Source organism: Gadus morhua, chromosome 16 (assembly GCF_902167405.1).
Source record: "Gadus morhua chromosome 16, gadMor3.0, whole genome shotgun sequence".
NCBI lineage: Eukaryota > Metazoa > Chordata > Actinopteri > Gadiformes > Gadidae > Gadus > Gadus morhua.
The window spans coordinates 7,387,389-7,406,192 of NC_044063.1; the positions used below are offsets into that span (position 1 = coordinate 7,387,389).

The window sequence follows — 18,804 nt, forward strand, 5'->3', positions numbered from 1 at the left end:
AGTTTTTTAGCTTGTTTTTAAAGTGAATGGATATTGTTGATTCCACTTCATTGCATTAACTGCTTTTATTTAAGATCTGGCAGTTAAGATACAAATAATTTGATGTCCTATTGATTAACTAATTATTAGTTATCAACTGCAAATCACAAATAAACGATTAGACTTAGCCTATATTAATATCCATCTATTCGACTAGGATAACATTGTGCAATCATACATGGTCAACATATAAATGATATGGCCATGAACACAGGCCCAAAATAGCCCTGAAAATTTGGCCAAAAAAAAAACTGGGGACAATGACTCTTTTAGTCTTTTATTTTTACTCTAGTCACATCTTCACAATTTATTTTCACAGGCATTACTGAAGACCAGATGACTCTTGTCCACTCCGCCTCCATAAAACAAGCTATATTTCAAAATAAAAGCGCACACAGGTCTTTCAGGGACCGGGGTGGTTCAAAAAGAAGGGCGCTTGGTCACTTTGGTCAGTGAGCAGACGGCAAACAGTCCTATACAACACGCATTGCAACAGTGTCTAGAAAATGTGGCACACTTTGGGGCCGTGTCCCATGACACAGTATCAGTAGTTCAAAGTATCGTGACTCCCCCCCCCCAAAAAACAAGAAAATCCAACAGTAATTCACCTTTAGTGCACCTCTTGCTCTCGGGTGTGCACCACTTGTGTGCAAGTACCTAAAGCCTCCAGTCGACCCTCAACACACACATCCACACACATCACACGCGCCAGCCCTCTGACCCGTTTGGCCCCTGGCAGCACCCGTCCAACACGGAGGCACTTCATAGGACAGCTGTGGAACATGACTGTGTGGGCCCGGCACGGCAGAGCACAACCACGCTCAGGGAAAGGTTTGATGTCCCTCTGGTCTCAAGTTCACCCCCCAGCCTTTCAACGTCTGGTGTCGTCGATGAAAAACACGCACAGCAACGTACCAACGGAGAATTATCCAACCGACCAGCTACATTTATTTGTATTATTCAGGCCCCGGTGGCTCGCGGTTATGAAGAGAGAACTATGCCGCTTTGATGTTTATATTTTTTTGGACGAGTTTGATAGGATTTCGAAAGATGAGGCAGAGTACTCCAAGTAGATCATCAAGTAGAGGTTCGGGATAGGGTTAACAGTTGAACAGAGTCAAACCGAGAAGTATGCAAATGACCACCGAAACAAATCGACTCACTCACGCGCACACACACACACACACGCGCGCGCAGACACACACACACGACTAGTGTTAAGATTCAACAGCAGCTTCAAGGGGCAGGCACGTCAGAGCCAAGAAATGTCACATAAAAGAAAAAAGAAAACGCTAAAAAAGGAACCAAAGTAAAGAAACCCGAATCGTGAAAAAGCTAAGGCTTGAACCCCGAGGGTCGCTTCATGGCGCTCTACGCTCGCCCTCCCGTTCCCAGAAGGTAGAAGAGAGGAAGAAAGCTATAGGGTTTTACAGTACAGGACCTCCGATTAAAGCACGCTTAAAAACACTTGACCCTGGCCACTTGCTGCCCATCAGGGTGGTGGTTGGGGACCATGGTCACACATGTCACGTTTGGTACCTCATTCTGACCGACTTATGGCTTCATGAAACAGTTAACAGAGAATAAGTTAAACCAAAAAAAACAAAAAAACATCCATCAAGTAGAAAAACCGAAAGAAAGACCGGTGCCGCAGGACTTTTACACAACTGGTACAGCCCAGTTCTACATACCAACAAACTTTTGGAACTTGTGTTTAGAATTTACACCACGGTGGAGGGGAATTTTTCCATAATAGGTTAATGTGTTGAGACATTTTCTTTTGGAAGAAACTGGGTTTTGTTGAAGTAAACAGCAACTACACATTCCTGATGGAGGCCATTTTGAATTCAAGTCTTTCCTCTAGATAAAACAATGAAAAGGTAACACCCACAGCAGAAGTTATTAATGTCACATCCTGCAAAATAACGTTATTGTTTAAATCAAGGAGTTGTGTAGTGGATAACTATTGGAATAATTAAGGCTTATGAGGACCAGGGAAGTATGTCCCCAAGGCCTGTTATATTGTCATACTAGAAAAAGGTAAGAAAGTGGAGGAGTATACGCTAGACTGTAGCCCATTTAACCAGTAATCAAAGTGGGGAGGTTCTTTTCTCTTCATAGGTAGTAGATATACATTGAAAAAAAGGATAAGGCTAGTGTTAAGCAGGTCAAGAGCCTTCTCTCACGCACGACACACTAATAATTACCATTTTGAAATGTCCTACATGTTAAAGCAATACATTGGTGCTAGAAGTAGTCTCGAACCATAACAATAGGCTTCCTTTCCTGATTTCATTTCAATTTTAGTTAAGAATCATTGACATCTATGAAGTCCATTCTGTAAAAGCCAACATTTCCATTGCACATAAGCAGAAGGTTTTAGAAAAGATACTGATCATTTAATTCCTACACCTGTCCAACTATTCAAAATGTCCACTATGAATCAAGTAGTAACCGACAACATAAAACATAAAATAATAGAATTTGAATAAAAACCTTTGAAGACATCTCTATATAAAGTATTAATTAACCCTAACAGGATACGGCACTTGGACCAACGTAAGAGGAAATGGAAGATATAATTTCAGGGAGAAATATATATTGCTGTTGCCTTATGAATGCGCTTGCATTTAATCCATTACATGCGTGTTGAGTTCTGTCATTCTGCCTACACGAGGCAACGTGAAGTAGGCTCTGAAAATCCATGTGGCCATTCAAGGAACCGCTCTGATCCGGACTGATACCATCGTTCACCGTTCCCGAGCGCAGGAGCAACACTCTAAGTGTATTTAAAAGCCCAACCGGAAATCCAGAAAAATATGCGTAACCATCGTTGATTACAATCTTGAAAAGAAGATAAATTAAAAAGTATTATAAAACCAAAAGGACAGCCTAAATCTTGCTTCTGGGCATCCCTTCGTTAAAATAAAAAACAAAAAACGTTGCGCGATTCACCCTCGAGGTCATCGCTGCGACAGTGTCCTCCACATCTCGTTTTAAATAAGATAAATACAGAGAGCAGCACATTCATGTTTGCAGTAAAAACAGGAATCCATTTTAAAACAGTGGAACAATCTCTTCAATCCCTTCATGTGGAACAAAGGAAACAACGCACAACCTGAGGAATACTGTGAAGCCGCGGGCAGCCGGGCAGCCAGGAGATGCCCCCCCCCTGCGGCACGTACAACAAGGGGACGCAATCCATCACGTGCAAGGCGACGCGGGACCAGCACAATGGGGGGGGGGGGGGGGGGTGGTACACTGTGGGACGCAGCACGCACGAAACGTGACCCACTTTCCGTGTGGCGTTTACCGGTAGCCCGCGTGGTGGCCGTGGATGCCTCGGCCGTTGCCGGGGTCCTGCACCTGTCCGAGGGGAGGAGGAGGGGGACCCGGCTGCCTCTGCATCTTCTCCACCAAGTCCAGGCTTTGCTCGTGGTAGCCGGCCATCTGGAGGTCCCCGCCCAGGAACTCCATGCCCGGCATCAGCTTGGGAGGACCGCCGGCGTCCGCCTTGCCCGGCCGGTACTTTGCCCCAGGGTTGCAGTCCGTGGCGGCCCCGGGTGGCAGTCCCTGGAAGGGGACCGGGAGCTCCTGAGGACCGGTGCCCATGGCGGGGATGCCGGTCCAGGGCGGCTGCATGTAGTGCCCGTTGGCGTAGCGCATGGCGGCCGTGGGGCCGCCGCCGACGGGGGACGCCGACGACTGGGGCTTCTCCGGAGGATGCTTGAGCGGGAAGGACTGCGCGGCGCCGGGCAGCTTGTGGGGGTAGCCGAGGTTCCGGGAGCCGGGAAAGCCGGGCTCGGAGGGAGCCTCCATCCGGGGGTTCTTGCAGGGGTTGACCTCCTCGTGGGACTGCTGCATGTGGGCCATCTGGTGCTGGGCCCAGCGCTGCTGCTGCAGGTTGAGCTGCTGCTGCTGCCGTTGATGTTGTTGTTGTTGTTGCTGCTGCTGCTGCTGCTGCTGCAGTTGTTGCAGCTGCTGCTGCTGCTGTTGTTGTTGGGCCTGTGAGGGGTGTTGGTGTGGATGCAACGGGTGTTGGTGTGGTTGCTGTGATGGGTGCGGGTGAGACTGTTGGTGAGGGTGTTGGTGAGGGTGTTGCTGCGACTGCTGGGGTGGGTGTTGGTTTGAATGCTGTGGGTGTTGGTGCGACTGTTGACGAGCCTGCAGCTGTGGGTGTTGGAGCGACTGCTGCTGCTGCTTCAGCTGATGCTGAATGTGCTGCATCTGGAGCTTCTCTGTCTCTGCGTGGTAGGCAGCCATGCTGCTCATGGCGGCCATGCTGGCCTGTGGGTGCATCGCTCCGGCAGAGCCCTGGGCCTTGTCCGGTGGTCCCGTCATGAGGCAGGCCGACATGGGGCCCTGGTTGTGATTGGACACCCTGGAGCTGGCGTTGATGAGCAGGTTGCGGCTGATGGGGCTGGGGTTGGCGATCTGACCCTCGCACACCGACGTGGCGCCCATGCCCGCGCGGGCCTGGCAGAACTGGTTGATCTGGTTCACGATGCTATTGAGGTCTCCGTGCCGGTTCTGGTGCTGACTGCCCGCCATAGACAGTGGGATGGTTGAGGTAGATACGGTGATGTTTGGCGGGGCGTCCGCATCGGGGGGCTTCCGGTGGGGTCCGAAGACGACGGGCTGCTGCTGGAGGCCGTTAGCGTTGTTGTCAGGGGGCCCCGGGCCGGCAGCCTGGGGGCCCGGTGGCCCCTGGGAATGCTGTAGGCCGGGCAGCTGGACCCCGTCCGGCGCGTGGCGCAGATCCTGAGTCAGCCCGGGCTGTTGGAGTAAAGCTTGTTGGTGCAGGGCCGCCTGGTGCGGGTGCGGAGGCCGGTGTTGGGGCGGCAGGCTCGGCGGCCCCGTTAGCTGCTGCTGTTGCTGCTGCTGCTGGGGGTGGGGCAGGCTGTGCTGCCTCTGCATGCCTTGGGGATGAGCCATGATCTGGGTTTGCTGCTGCTGCTGCTGCTGCTGCTGCTGCTGCTGTTGCTGCTGTTGTTGCTGTCCGGTCTGCAGCTGGGGTCCCATGCTCTGTTGTTGCTGCTGCTGCTGCTGCTGTTGTTGTTGCTGCAGAGCTTGCGAGCGAGCCATACGCTGCTGCTGCAGAGCGTGAGGCATGGCTTGGGCCTGCTGTAGATTCATTGGATGAGCCAGGTTGTGCTGCTGCTGCTGCTGTAGTGTCTGTGGGTGAGCCATCAGCTGCTTGTGGGCGGCCAGGGCCTGAGGCATCGAGGGGCCCTGCAGGCCGGAGGAGGGCTGAGGGAGGTTTAAAGTGCTTTGAGTGGCATAGGGTCCGTTGTGGGGGTTCATGGTGGTGGTGGTGGGCTTTTGGAGGAGCCTCACGCGACCTCCGTCTGAGTCTCTGATGCCTTTGGCAGGCGTGCGCAGGACGGCGAGGAGGCCTGCTCTGCCGCTGACCTGAGAGGGGTAGGGGCTGAGGCGCTGGTTGGACCAAGACGTGTCCAGACCGTTGACCGTGCGCCGGATGTGCTTCCTCTGAGGTACTTTGACGCTGTTTGGGAAGATCTGGATTGTCAGCGGGTTGTTGGCAATTTTCTTAGCATAGGCGTCCAACTGTGCTGGGGTAGGGTAGTTGGAAGATCTCATTTTCTTTGTAGTTTCCCCTGGGAAACAAACACAGAGAACACCAATGAGAAAGAGCACAGAGCTGTAATGACAGCAGGAAGGTGGGGTATAGACAACAGACGCTATGTGGGGGGGGGGGGGGGGGTGGAAGTACTTACATTTCTGAAGCCCAGTGTTCATCTGCGTGCGGGAGAGAAGATGAATGGAAGCGTCACCTGATGCTGGCAGGCAGGCCAGCATGTCACTGTTCCACTAATGCAGCATGAGTTACTCTCCCCTCACCACACTGTGGGAGAAAATGTCACCAGTCAGATGTTTACAACCCTATATGTTGGCGTGAAAAGACCATGCCCTTGTTTCTGTACGAGACATGCAGCCGCATGACCTCTGCGAATATTGCGAGTTGTTAAGTCTTGATTCTGTCACATAGGCGGGTCAATACATCAGAGACACTGGCCTTCCCTGTTGCGGATTAAAATACTTTATTATAGTAGAGATTAAAGTTAAAGCTATTAACAATAGCATGAGGGTGGTTCTTTCCTAATGTCTCAGTGAGACTGAAAGAAGGCTTAGTTGTGTCTAGTTTCAAGGTACCGTTTAATTAACAACTAGACAACCGTTTTTTATAGGCTACATACGCCCAAACAAAGAGGGAATGAAAAGCTTTAAAAGCAAGAGGTAACCTCAAATGATTGGCTTTTTTATCCAAATTGCACGTACTATAGAAGTTTACATTCAGTCAATTTTACGAGATTCAATTGAAATTCTCGGCATATGCTTGGAATGCAACACTGAATTAATCACCTAGAATTTAATTCAAGACACAAATGTATATTTAAAGTAAAGCCGAAGTTGCATAAAGGGGTAGAAAACAAGCATGAACCAGTTACGCCATACGAGAAAGGTGTAGCAGTGAGAGGTTCTGGGTGGGGTGGTCGGTTGATCCTACTTTTCATCGAAGCACAGGAAGCGGAGATCACAGTGACATGCAGCTGTATGTCTTAGTATCACATGATAGCATGGAAAAAGGCCGATGGGGCAGAAAACCTACACGCCAGGAGTCAAAACGCTAGTGTTAAGATTTACACACAACCGTCTCCTGGAAACGGGTTCTATGATGACAATTTACCGCTGCACCGTCGGATTCAACTCTAAAAAAGCCCATTCCTGTGTAGACAGCCCGTAGCTGGGTGAGCCTAGCATTTGTCTAATGTTAGCGCTCCATCCTAAACCTGATGCAGCTAGTTCCCAGTGGTCAGCGAGCCGTTTTATTTACCACGGACACAAACACGTAGGCAACCCACACATACACTCTAAAGACAGCCCTTCCGATCATTCAAAAACACAAAATGTGAGAAGGGTCCAACAAGAGATTTCCCTTCAGACAAGCACGGCAATAGGAAGTAAAGGTTTCTTTGTGTGACCAGGCCAGCTGGTCGGGCTAGCGTTAGCTCCGACTGTCCATAAATAACGAAGCACACAACATTCACGACGAATATACTTACATCTCAATGTATGAGTTATGGATTCTCATTTTGTTGAGGTATATCGGTGCTATTTTTTGATAATAAAGTGACCATCCCCAGCTCTTCCTCGGTGTTTCTGCTGCTGCTGGATACGGCAGCAGCATTTACTGGGCATGCGCTGAAGAGATGTGTCGCACGAGGACCACATTTCTGTGTTTAGGCGGCGATGCTATGCGCCTGTCTGATAATCTTTCACGCCATATAAGGATCTTGTGGGAAAGCAGATATTTTTCTGAAATATGTGCACCTGTTTTATTTCACTAGCAAAATTAATACAACTAGAAAAAAGCATTTCCCAGTATCTATATCATATTCATTTATTTTAACCGAACAGGTCTAAGACTTAAACAAGCTTTAACCACGTTTTAAATAATTGCAGCCTGATCCACATCGCAAATAGAAAAAAACACTTAACATCGGAGACTTTTAGATTAAGGTTTTATTTGAGCGACAGAATAATGAATTGTCAAAAACGGTCAAATTAAGCACAAGGATGGCATGCACAATCTCGTATGGCCATTTGAGATATGTGAATTTATAACAAGCTAATAACAATAAGCCATTGGACAAAGATTTTCACACAGTGTCTTCTAAAAAACGTTTTGAATCAAAGCTATACATTAGATCTAGAGGTGTTAGGTAGGATATCCAATAAATCGATCATTAACAAATAACATCACAGTATTTTTGGAGTACCCCTATAGTTGAAAGGAGTGGAGAGAAATAATTTGACACTGAAAATCTCAATGTCATTCCACCTTGGCTCATACTCATGCTGTATCCAAGAACAAGAGTTTAAAAGTAACGTAAAATACTCTACGTTTGGCCGTGTCAGAGTGAGTACTAGTAAGTGGTTTTAAGGGGGGTAAAGCATGTCTCGGGGCATACTATTGTGGCTTCCTGAGAGGCTGAAGGATTACTTCCAATACCAAACCCACCCACACATATGCCTGTTAAATGGATCTGAGAACTTACAACTACAGCCTTAAGAGATCAACTGGATGCGTTTGGTGTGAGGCCCAAAGTTAATGATGGATCACCCCAAGAACTTAGGTTGGGCCCATCGGGGATTCTTCCTGATTGTCGTTAAGAGAGCAACAGGGGAAGATAATCACAAAATAAACAGTACAAGCTTTGTGATCGTGAGTCCATCCGGTATGGCTCATGACCTGAAAACGTCCTAATGTTGCCTTTGAGCTCAATGGACACAGCCATAGCAGCTGTGTAACCTATAAGGATCTGGAGACACAAGTCACCACGTGACTAATCAGTGGAAGGGTGTCCATGCATTAATTACAGAGTGAAGGTTAACGGGAAGCAACACCACACAAACGACTTAAACAGAACAGCTTGCAGAAGTCAGTCCCTAAACGTCAACGGCCTTCAATGTTTTTGTTTCATACAAATGAAGCCGGCTGATAGAGTGGGTTAGTTTTACTAGTCCGAACAGCATAGAAACGTGAAAGTATTGAATATAATAGGATAATATTGACCAGCAGTATTTGAACAGTAAATATGTATACGTATATATATATATCTCTGGCACAAGTATAAAAGCATGAGGCAGACCAATTAACTGTAGAAACATGGCTTGGACTCTATTTTATGAATAGAAGAATTTATGAATAGAACAGTATTATGTCAACAGTCTTCTGCTATTACCTAGTTATTCGCTTGATAATAATTAAAGAACCAAACATAGCCATTTTGCCACTTACTTCCAAAACCAATCAATTCACATCAAGCGCAGCGTTCACTGTCCCTACAATCCACACGCTGCAATAAACATCCTAGGAGAACCAAGCTGACACCACCCTCATTCCCTCCTTTAAACACCCCGTTACCGATACGTTCCTTATATGGGACCAATTTACTTAGATTTTACAAAACATATATACTCAATATCTATATAAGAAGACTTTACCACAACATAGCGCTGACACAAATTATGTATTCCTTTCAGTTTGATTTCCAAAGAGGAATAAGAAGTGTAATTTTTCTAGGACTAACATAAGTCCTTGTGATACAAATTAGTAAAACTAACATTTGGTACAAATCTCTGGCAAGTGATGTGTTCCCCACGCCAGACATTTGTGCAGTTAGAGTTTTTTTCCTCCAAAAAAAATTTTGAGCACCTCTTGCATTAATTCGAAATGTATGCACATACATAAATAAAATAACCTGAATAAGAGTTTAGAGATCAAAGCTTCAAAAACATCAGGGTGAACCATGGCGATTGTAGACAAACAATCTAGTGTTAGTAAGGTAGTTGAGGAGGGGAAAGTGAGGTTCACTTTTAGCCAATATAGAGAAAGAGAGAGAGAGAGAGAGAGACATGTGAGTATGAATCAAAAGACCAGGGCAGATAACAACAAGAGAAGGAGTCTTGTTACCATGGTGATGTTGACCTACGGATCAATTTAAAACAATAAAAAAGGGTTTGAAGGTAAGGGGTTGGGTAACAGGACCTACTCCAATTATCAAGCATTTAAAAAACGATGTCACTTTAGCGTAATGCACAACTCAAGAAACTATAAACACAAAAAAATGTAAAGGATGATAACAAATAAAACGTTTAAAAAAAGGAGCAGCAGTACATGCTGATTTTCTGGTCCTGTAGAAAGTAAGGCACCAGAGGTCTTCTCAAAACCCACTTGTTTGATATATATACATATTTATATATGTGTATTATATATATATATATATATGTATATAAAAACAAGTGAATTCCTCAAGTGTATTAAAAGGCAGTCTATGAGAGTGCATACAACTGATGTTGGACTGATGTGGCGTCACTTGTGTTTAGGCTTGAGCGTTGGTCATCTTCTGCAACAATGGCATCTGTTCAAAGGAGCAGAGGACATGCATCACTGTATATTTATTCACGACTTCTGTAGATAAATACTGGATCTGTTAAAAAAAACATACACAGAGAAGCAAATATATCATCACTGGATTCAAAGAAACGGTAAATTCCAGGAACTGTTTGAGGGCAGTGTTCTTCAATGCACCGTGGCGATCTGGTCCTGAAACCCTTTGCGGCCTTTGTTGACTGCCGGCAGTCTTACCTTGGAGAGGTCCACGCCAGTGAGAGCGTTGACGGTGACCGGAAGCTCGGCCAACAGGCGGGTGACCTCGCTAGTCACGCGACTCCCATCGCCAGTCATAATGATGATCTCATTGGTTTTGGCCAGAGGAGCGGCCACCTTTGCTGCGATCTGGAAAGGGGGAGGGGGGAGGGGGAAAGTGGGTCGGGGTGAATGAATGAATGTATGTATGAGGAACGAATGAGATAACACAGTGATCATACTCTAGCGAGTTGAACATGTAAGCTTGAATGAAGGTTGTGTATGTGTGTGCAAGCATGCGTGAGTGTGTGTATGTATTTGTGTGCATGCATGCGTTACCTTGGGCAGGGCCTCCAGAACTAGGGCGGTCTGGGCGGCCTCTCCGTACTGCAGGTAGGCGGCGGCCTTCAGCCTCATCTTCTCAGCCTCGGCCCTTCCGATCGCTTCGATGGAGCCTGCCTCTGCCTCTCCGATCTTCCGGATCTTCTCAGCCTCTGCCTGCGCTGTCAGCACCCTCTTCATCCTGGGCAGAACAACAATAACACAACACCGCTTCTAGATGGGTCCTTCATTATGCGTTCCATACATATAAGGCAGGTGCGGACCACACACACACACACACACACACACACACACACACACACACACACACACACACACACACACACACACACACACACACACACACACACACACACACACACACACACACACACACACACACACACACACACACACACACGATTGGAGCCTAATTTTCTCCCGGGCTCGGTAGAACACTGTGCTGTTGTGCGAAGTTCCGAATCAAGCGGATGTCAAGTGAAGTGAACGAAACTACGTTGAGGTGCGTGTGAAAAGACACTGACTTCTGTCCCTCGGCCAGCTGCTGGATCTTGTAGGCCTCGGCCTCGGCGGGCCTCTTGACGGTGGCGATGAGCTCCTTCTCCATGCGGTCGATCTCCTTCTCCTCGATGGTGATCTGCTTCTTCCTCTGCACCACCTCGATCTCGATCTCCTCCAGCCGGATCTTCTGCTGCTCCTTCGCCCCCTGCAGCTCGTAGGCCAGCTGGGCCTCTGCTTTCTGGTGGAGGAGACAGTGGAGGAGAAGAGTTCAGGTGTTAATGTTACTGCCGTCCTACTTTACCTTCTGCTGTGTCCAGTCCGGGACCCAGGAAGGGTAATTGCATCTTGTCACGTTCTATAAAACACACAGCTTAACACATGCACGCACACACAAAACACACAGAAATACGCATTGCACGCACAGAGACGAATACAGGCTCGCACACAGACACACGCACGCATGAACACATGCACGCGCACACACACACACACACACACACAAACACACACACACACACACACGATGCTCCCGTCTCCATACTCAGGATGAGCAAGCTCTTAGCAACCATGGTATCCACTATCGCTAATTAGCCACAGCCTCCATAATGCATTAGAGGCAGGATAAACAAAATAAAACCTAAGATGCAAACCTTGGTGTTGACTTCCTGGTTGAAGGAGGCCTTCCGCAGCTCCAGCTCTCGCTTGGAGTCGGCCATCAAGGTGTCAGCCTTGAACTTCATGTCCATCATCTCCCTCTTGCACTCGGCTTCCTGTGGTGGGAAGGAGGGCCGGGGACAGGGGATGCATTACGACACCTGTACTCCCAGGTTCCCAAGATGGTTATGGTTCTACCTACTCCCTGATTTCATGCAAAACATTTTATAAATAAAGTTTGACGTTCAGAAGGTCGATGAACGGATGATTTGATGGCTGATGAATAATCTTAGGACACAGCCGTGTGAACGTACCCGGATACCAGCATCCCTTTCAGCCTCGGCCACACCGATATCAGCATCTCTCTGGACAGCCGCCGTCTGAGTCTTTCCCAGGGAGCTCAGGTAGTCTACTTTATCGTACACATCCTGGAGAACACACACACGCACACTTTCAGGAGCAGCCAGCTTGGCGTTGGCATGCAGGGGAAAATACTTGGGTGTCACTATGTTTGACGTTGTGTCTGTGACTGTTGTCCATACCTTGATGGTGAAGCTGAGGATCTCGATGCCCATGCGTCCCACGTCGGGGGAGGCCACCTCTCTCACCAGCTTAGCAAACTGGTCTCGGTCCTGGTAAATCTGCTCCACCGTCAGGGTGCCTGCAAAGTGCAAACACAAGACAGGCTCGGCACCACATCTAGAAACAACCACACAGTGGGGTGCCCGAACGAACTTATGATCACTTAGTTCCCTTTGAGTTTGCCGACCTTAGCGACAAATGAATGCTAGGTTGGTTGTGAATACGTCAATCAGTTACGCGACTGCCAATAGTTGGTCATAACCACAAATCGCAAACGCAGCTCTGAAATGTGGCCAAATTCTGAATCAAATCCTGAACATTGGGAAATACATAACTGTCCAGCCAGGGCCGGACTGAAATTAACTGCAAAACACAACCTTGAGTATCTGGAAGGTCTCTCAAGGCCATTCCGGTACAAGCACTCCCCTATAAGCACAGTAAAAAGGTCCCTACCAAGGATGGAGCGAAGATGTCCCTCCAAGGTTTGCAGCACCACAGCTTTGATCTCGGTCACCGTTTTACTCAGGAACTGTTCACAGGCAATAGCCAGCAGGTCATGGTCTGTCATGATTTTTACCTGGAGAAATATACCAAGAAACTTGCATCACATCTCACCTCCAAGTGTCTTTAACAGGGGGGCAGTAGTGGTTAAGTCAGCACGACTGTCTCTTGCGGGTTTGGGTCGGGACCCAAAATGGGTCATGAGCCAGTTGGAGGTGGGTAGCGGCCTGACTCTCAGAAAACTCTGATGGTTCTTTTTCCCCGTTGTACGATAGGGCCGTGGCTTGACTCGGTGCGGCAGCCCAGCAAATCTGGGATTTGCATCCCCATTACAACTTGAAGGTGTGTCTTTAACCGACGACGCTTTAGTCTTGAGTTGATGACACAACACAGACATTTATTTGTAATATTGTATTGTATACTATAGGTCTACATTCCTAACATGTCTTTTGGGTCATGAAATGAAAAGGTTTGAGAGCCCCATTCGTTAGGCTGTTTGACTCCCAGACAGTTGAAAGGTTTTGGTGTCAAACTCCAAAAGTCTGCAGACTACTTTCAAAAACCCTTTAAGGCCCTGATACACCAACCAGATTATCGGTCGTCGGACAGTCTGGCGAGCACGGTGACCGGAGTCTGTTCGGTGTTAGCCGTGCGATTGGCCGTCGTCAAAGCCTTCTGCGATCTTATCAAGCCCGTCTGGGTTCTTTTCCGCTGACTTCACATGTTGAATCGGCCATGACCATGGTCCGACTGTCTTTTCTGACGATGATCGGCAGTCGGAATGGTGTGTCAGGGCCATAAGGAAGATTTCCCTTTATCTCCCTACTTGCTGCTCAATGTATCGCAATTCCCTTTAAGCTCTTTCGGATAAAAGTGCAAGGAGCCACTAGGTGATATCAAAAGGTGTTACCTGAGCCACGCCTGTGACAGTGATGGCCACGCCCTCTGCCGTTTCTACATCCTCACACCTGGGCTGAAGGGTCATGATCTCCAGGGTTATCCTTTCGGGGGAATACGGGTTGAGACACAGAGCACCGGGAAGGTCTACTGGCAGCATCAGGACGGCTCAACGCTTCATATGACTTAGTTTGTGAATGTGAGTGAATTAATGTGAGAATGTGAGCGCATGAATCAATGCTGGAATGGGAGTCATTCAGTACCATGTTGTAATGGCTAAACTTTTAAAAGAAATATACCATATTTTACATTCCTCATTTGTTCCATCAATGAAACAAAATGAGAAAGCGGAACTCAACACAGGCAATAAACACCACTGAAGAAGAAATGGGCCAACGGGAAAAACCCTGCCGATACAGGAAGTGGCCCACCGTTGGCAGTGTGGTCTAGAGTCATTAGTCAAACTATGTTGTAAACTGCAAAGATGCGAGACAGTCACAGCAAACGAGGGGTTTATGAGAGGGGTTACAGAACATTTCACACATCCATGTAGGGCAACAGTCAAACAGCACTGGGGTAGGAATGCACCAACCTGCATACAATTCATTAGAAGAATTACAGTGGTTAGGATGTGCGATAATAAATCAACATTTATTTTGCACATATAAATCCAATTTCACCTGTTAATCTAAAGTCCAGGAAAAAAAACAACATTGAGAGATAAGCAAATAAGTTAAATACGAACAGCCAAAGATATAAATAAGTAACTCCCTAACTAACTAAAAGGTTGCCAACAAAAACCCTTCCTAACGGGCGTCAGAGTCCAGAGACCGTCTGATTGGCTTTGCTGAATGATCGATAACGTATAAGTGAGCGTCACCTCTGTGTGTCGGAGATGAGGCACCACGCCCAGGCCCAGCCGCCCACCATGTAGGTCTTTTGGTCCGATCCACAGCACCCACCTGCGGGTACAGAAGGGAACAGCAACGGGGCCGTTAGTGGAGAACCAAACAGGGTGCCCTTCTCTTTCTGTGCGATCCTGATCGTTCAGAGTGGGAGTCATGATGCAACTTAAATTCTTCGGCCATTACACTTACGCTTTATGGGATAACAGGATCTTACATGATTATGTAATGACGATTTTATCCAAAGCGTCTATGAGTACATAAAATCTGAGCATGGAAGTGTGAATCCGGCCCCCAATCCTGGCGTTTAAAAGCATTCTCCACCAGTTGAGTTATAGCACCACATTGAGTCATTTAGTAGAAGCTCCCATTCAAGGTGACCATGTGAGGTGGAGGACAATCAAACCATAGAAGAGAGAGAAAAGGGAGAGAGAGTAAATGAGGCGTTCATTTGCAAAACAGGGTTTTGACCATTGATAGGCAGCTTATGGTTTAACCTATAGCCCCATGTGTAGACTCACCAGGGCCTCTAGTAACCCACTAAAGCAATGGTTCTGGGACATAGATGTAGGCCAAAGTATTTACTTCATACGTTTGTTCCATTATCATCATGTGACTAAAAGCGAATCATGTGCGAAGCGCCTATTGTGAAACCTTCAACCCCAAAACCTAAGCCAAATGACATGTGATGAGTGGAAAATTCCAGCTTGGGCCAATAAAGCAAAAGTCAGTTTGTTTATGCTGCTGCCAAACACTGCCAGCTGATTACACTCGGCTCTCGCACCGTGTATAAAATCAAGAGGGACTTATGTTTTCTCCACCTTGTGTTTAACCAATGCAACATACTGTAGCTAGATCGAATAGCCTTTATTTATACAAAATAAAATAAATGAATGACTATTATCCAATCTGGGAGGATTTCCGAACATTGTGTTTAGAAATCTCCAACACGTGTTGTTGACATGCAATTAGAATCTTGTTCTATACAGAGGATCGCTTTGTTTACCAAAGTTACTGATCCATCAACCTTCCACCTGAGGTGCAGTTAAAGTATGGGTATATCCTTTTACCATCCAATGCTTAAACTGTGAAGAATCTTTCCTGAGGATTGGAGACCAAGGAGCAAACGCGGTCATAGATTGAACAGCAGTTACAGAACTAAAAGTGAATTTGGGTCTGTTTAGAGACATTTTTTTGCATGGAATACAATTAAAACGCTTGAACTGGTTGCACCTGTTTGCCCAGAAGGGGAACCATCTAGGATGAGGCATTGTTTAGGTAAGGCAGGTTTTGAGGTTAACCTTAGTATGAGTTCCAATGGTTTTACAGAGCGCACAACCCAATATTTAATATCCCGATTCCCTCTACGTTCTTCTATGTGAATCTAATGGAAGTAAAAAAGTTATTGTAACAAATAAGGCACAACAAACCCTAACACGCTAACTGATTGACCGCTCTGATTAAAAACATTGACGTAGTTCTAAAGAGAAAAACTAAGCAGATTTTATTATTTTTAAGCAGATCTATAGATTTAACTAAACTGAGGGTCAGCCTATTTCCCTGGTGTTTCCCAGAATATTCTGGGAGGCTTCAAACATATTTAAGATCCACCAAGCCATCCACACAACCTATAAAATAAGCTAATTGATTTCAAATGCCCAATTAAATAACAATCTTTCTGGGAGCCTTTCCTGTCTAATTAAGCCCTTCCTGGCAACCTGTAAATACATTTCTAACCTGATAATATATATTCCTTCTACAATAAACTGTGAGCTGTTGACGAGTATGAGCTTGAGAATATTGTTTCCATTGGGAGTTCAGGTTTCTGAGCCTCTTGAACTCCTAAGGGGGTGGTCAGATCGAATAGCTATGCTAACAGATAGACTTATAAAGTGTTTCTCACATGTTGGTACCCCTAGGGTGCTCACTGAAGATTCACTTTGAAGGATTGCAAGGGGTAATTGGAAAATTCTGTACAGCAAAAAGGAAAGCATGAGTACCTGCAGAAAGTAATGCAAAAAACGGAAACACCTAGATGTGGTCAGGCTGATATACATGCACAAGCTCTGACCCCCTTCTGTGGCTTTGTGCTTTTCCGGGGAGAAATAAGCAGTTGAATCCAGCAGTCATAAGCCACCCATGATTTATTTTGTTGACTATATAAAAGAGACATCAGGTTGGGTCACAAGAAGTGATATGAAAAAAAAACGGGTTTCCCTCTCCAAAATGTTTTGTGCTGATGAAAGGGTCTGCATGGCTGAAGAAATAACTTCAAGATGGTACCTGCCCGTAAACAAAGTTTGAGAACCACTGCACTAATATATATAGCAATTTCAAATCTCCAATCGTGTTACAATAGGGAGCAATGCCATTAGGTACTAGCCTTGCTAACCACCAGGTTAGCCCTAATGATAGAGCTTGAACATTAAATATGTGTAGTTTAAAGCAAACAGCGCTTTCTTTCACCTGAGTCCACCACTACCTGTAATTACATAGCAACAACCAGTCGAACAGGAGGAGCAGGGGGCTGAAGAAATTATAAGTCTCATTGCTGATAGTCTAGGATTATCACAATACGGTCAGCATTTAGAGACCGACACTCCCATAGGGTGAGTTGTTGGTCCTAATACTTTCGTAAGATGTTTTAGGAAGAGCATGGTGGCTTGTTTATAGTAATGACGGACCCTGCTGACCATATGCAACAGACTGAAGTTTAGAGGTTAACTATAGCTTAACCTATGTAGATGGATATGGATTATGAGGGTGTCTATGAAGTGTAAAGGATTCAGACAATCTGTCTAGATCTAGCAGAAAATAACTTCTCATCAAGTATGTTGTCTTTATTTCATAATGGCAATGGAGGCTATTCAGACCCTAGAAATGTAGCAGCTATCACAAACCAACTATTAAATTGACCAGAATAATAAAATCCCTATTTTCCATCATCTGGGTGATATTATAGCTTAATATTTGTGAAACAAGTAAGAACCACCGGGCTTGACCAAGTCTCACAGCACATGTTATCACACATTTTACTGGGTCCTCGTTCACTTCTAAACCTATTACGTACTTCTTAACCTGGATTCGTGAAAATGAACTTGGAAAACAAGGCAAAGGGCCTACGATATAACGTTACAGACACACAGTCACTGTTTTAAAGTAACTAACGGAGTAATTGTATGTGCCAGGGTCGTTCCAGATCAACACACACACACACACACACACACACACACACACACACACACACACACACACACACACACACACACACACACACACACACACACACACACAGCAACTGTTAGCTTAGCTCGCGTAAATCTGGCGTCTTTAAAGGGATTGTCATGCAGGGATTTGAAACGCAAGCATGACTAGAAAGCAGTGCACATCCCGCTCGACATTGATACGCGGGGAGGGGAACCACTCCACATACAGCGACGACAGGAAACCACCAATCACATGGGTCCCGTGGTTTACAACAGCGATAGATATCCTGATAAACAAGGCTACTAGTGAGTAGCTCCGCGGCTAGGATGAGAAGGAGCGACACCTACCAGACACGACCAGGGCTTCATTTGGTCCGACCGTGAGGCAGCTCCCCATTTTCACTCGAGATGTTTATCGACAAGAAAAACGCAGCACGAACGGTTGGACAACGTAACACTTGGTCTTGTATTCCTGTGGTCTTTGATGATAGTCGACAGTGTAGATACGAGAAAAGCAGTTACAGCTCCACACAGCGCGTCGCAGAAGAAACCAACACAACTGCCCCCGCCCTATGCGCCGCTCACTACGTGCCCTAGCTGACGTCACGTGTGTCAACAGCAAGACACGCCCATCCATGGATGTTGGGCTCATCTTGTAAACATTACATGATTAGGGCATTTAGCAGACATGGATTAAACATGGGTGTCTGTCAATGTGATATGTATCATTATCTACCCTACAATAAGAAGTATTGTCTGATATACCAACTACCCTTGTATTTCCCCCATCCCCACCCAACCTAAAATGTTGAAATTCTGAGCGTTTAAACTACTAGAAGTACAACTAGATTTACTTCAAATTCTACGAATGGCCCGTCCATATTTACTTTTGTACTTAAATAGGATGTAAAGGCTTACATCTGATCTGCCATCATCTACACAAAAAATTAGTACATGAGCTCGCGTACAAAACTACGGAAGCCGAGAACGGCCATCGATTATT

At 46.2% G+C, this 18,804-nt stretch overlaps 2 protein-coding genes across 3 annotated transcripts; both read right to left on the reverse strand.

Moving 5' to 3' along the window:
* Window positions 1-302: 302 nt before the first annotated feature.
* On the reverse strand, window positions 303-7,288 carry LOC115560795 (protein FAM222B). 2 transcript variants are annotated; one of them, XM_030380350.1, is made up of 4 exons: window positions 7,125-7,288; window positions 6,569-6,666; window positions 5,778-5,905; window positions 303-5,657 (listed from the first exon to the last, which is right to left on the reverse strand). In XM_030380350.1, exons 3-4 carry the CDS (start codon window positions 5,857-5,859, stop codon window positions 3,349-3,351), a joined length of 2,391 nt encoding a protein of 796 aa, XP_030236210.1. In that variant the 5' UTR covers window positions 5,860-5,905; window positions 6,569-6,666; window positions 7,125-7,288; the 3' UTR covers window positions 303-3,348. The 2 variants fall into 2 exon arrangements, with proteins under 2 accessions (XP_030236210.1, XP_030236209.1); XM_030380349.1 differs by lacking the exon at window positions 6,569-6,666 and having other exon boundaries at window positions 7,125-7,287.
* A 278-nt stretch (window positions 7,289-7,566) lies between these two features.
* Window positions 7,567-18,418, reverse strand: LOC115560808 (flotillin-2). Its single transcript, XM_030380384.1, has 11 exons — window positions 18,150-18,418; window positions 14,571-14,652; window positions 13,704-13,794; window positions 12,746-12,869; window positions 12,253-12,371; window positions 12,025-12,138; window positions 11,707-11,826; window positions 11,080-11,294; window positions 10,553-10,736; window positions 10,214-10,363; window positions 7,567-9,986 (listed from the first exon to the last, which is right to left on the reverse strand). Exons 1-11 carry the CDS (start codon window positions 18,196-18,198, stop codon window positions 9,948-9,950), a joined length of 1,287 nt encoding a protein of 428 aa, XP_030236244.1. The 5' UTR covers window positions 18,199-18,418; the 3' UTR covers window positions 7,567-9,947.
* Between the last annotated feature and the right edge of the window lie 386 nt (window positions 18,419-18,804).

Bases quoted from the DNA above. Each gene is read 5' to 3' on its own strand.
- LOC115560795 (XM_030380350.1), bottom strand. From the start codon at position 5,859: ATGCTGGCCTGCCTGCCAGCATCAGGTGACGCTTCCATTCATCTTCTC. The intron at 5,658-5,777 runs GTAAGTACTTCC...TTTGTTTCCCAG, and splicing joins GAACACTGGGCTTCAGAAAT to GGGAAACTACAAAGAAAATG.
- LOC115560808 (XM_030380384.1), bottom strand. From the start codon at position 18,198: ATGGGGAGCTGCCTCACGGTCGGACCAAATGAAGCCCTGGTCGTGTCT. The intron at 11,295-11,706 runs GTTTGCATCTTA...CTCCTCCACCAG, and splicing joins ACCAGGAAGTCAACACCAAG to AAAGCAGAGGCCCAGCTGGC. The intron at 10,364-10,552 runs GTAACGCATGCA...CCCCCTTTCCAG, and splicing joins TTCTGGAGGCCCTGCCCAAG to ATCGCAGCAAAGGTGGCCGC.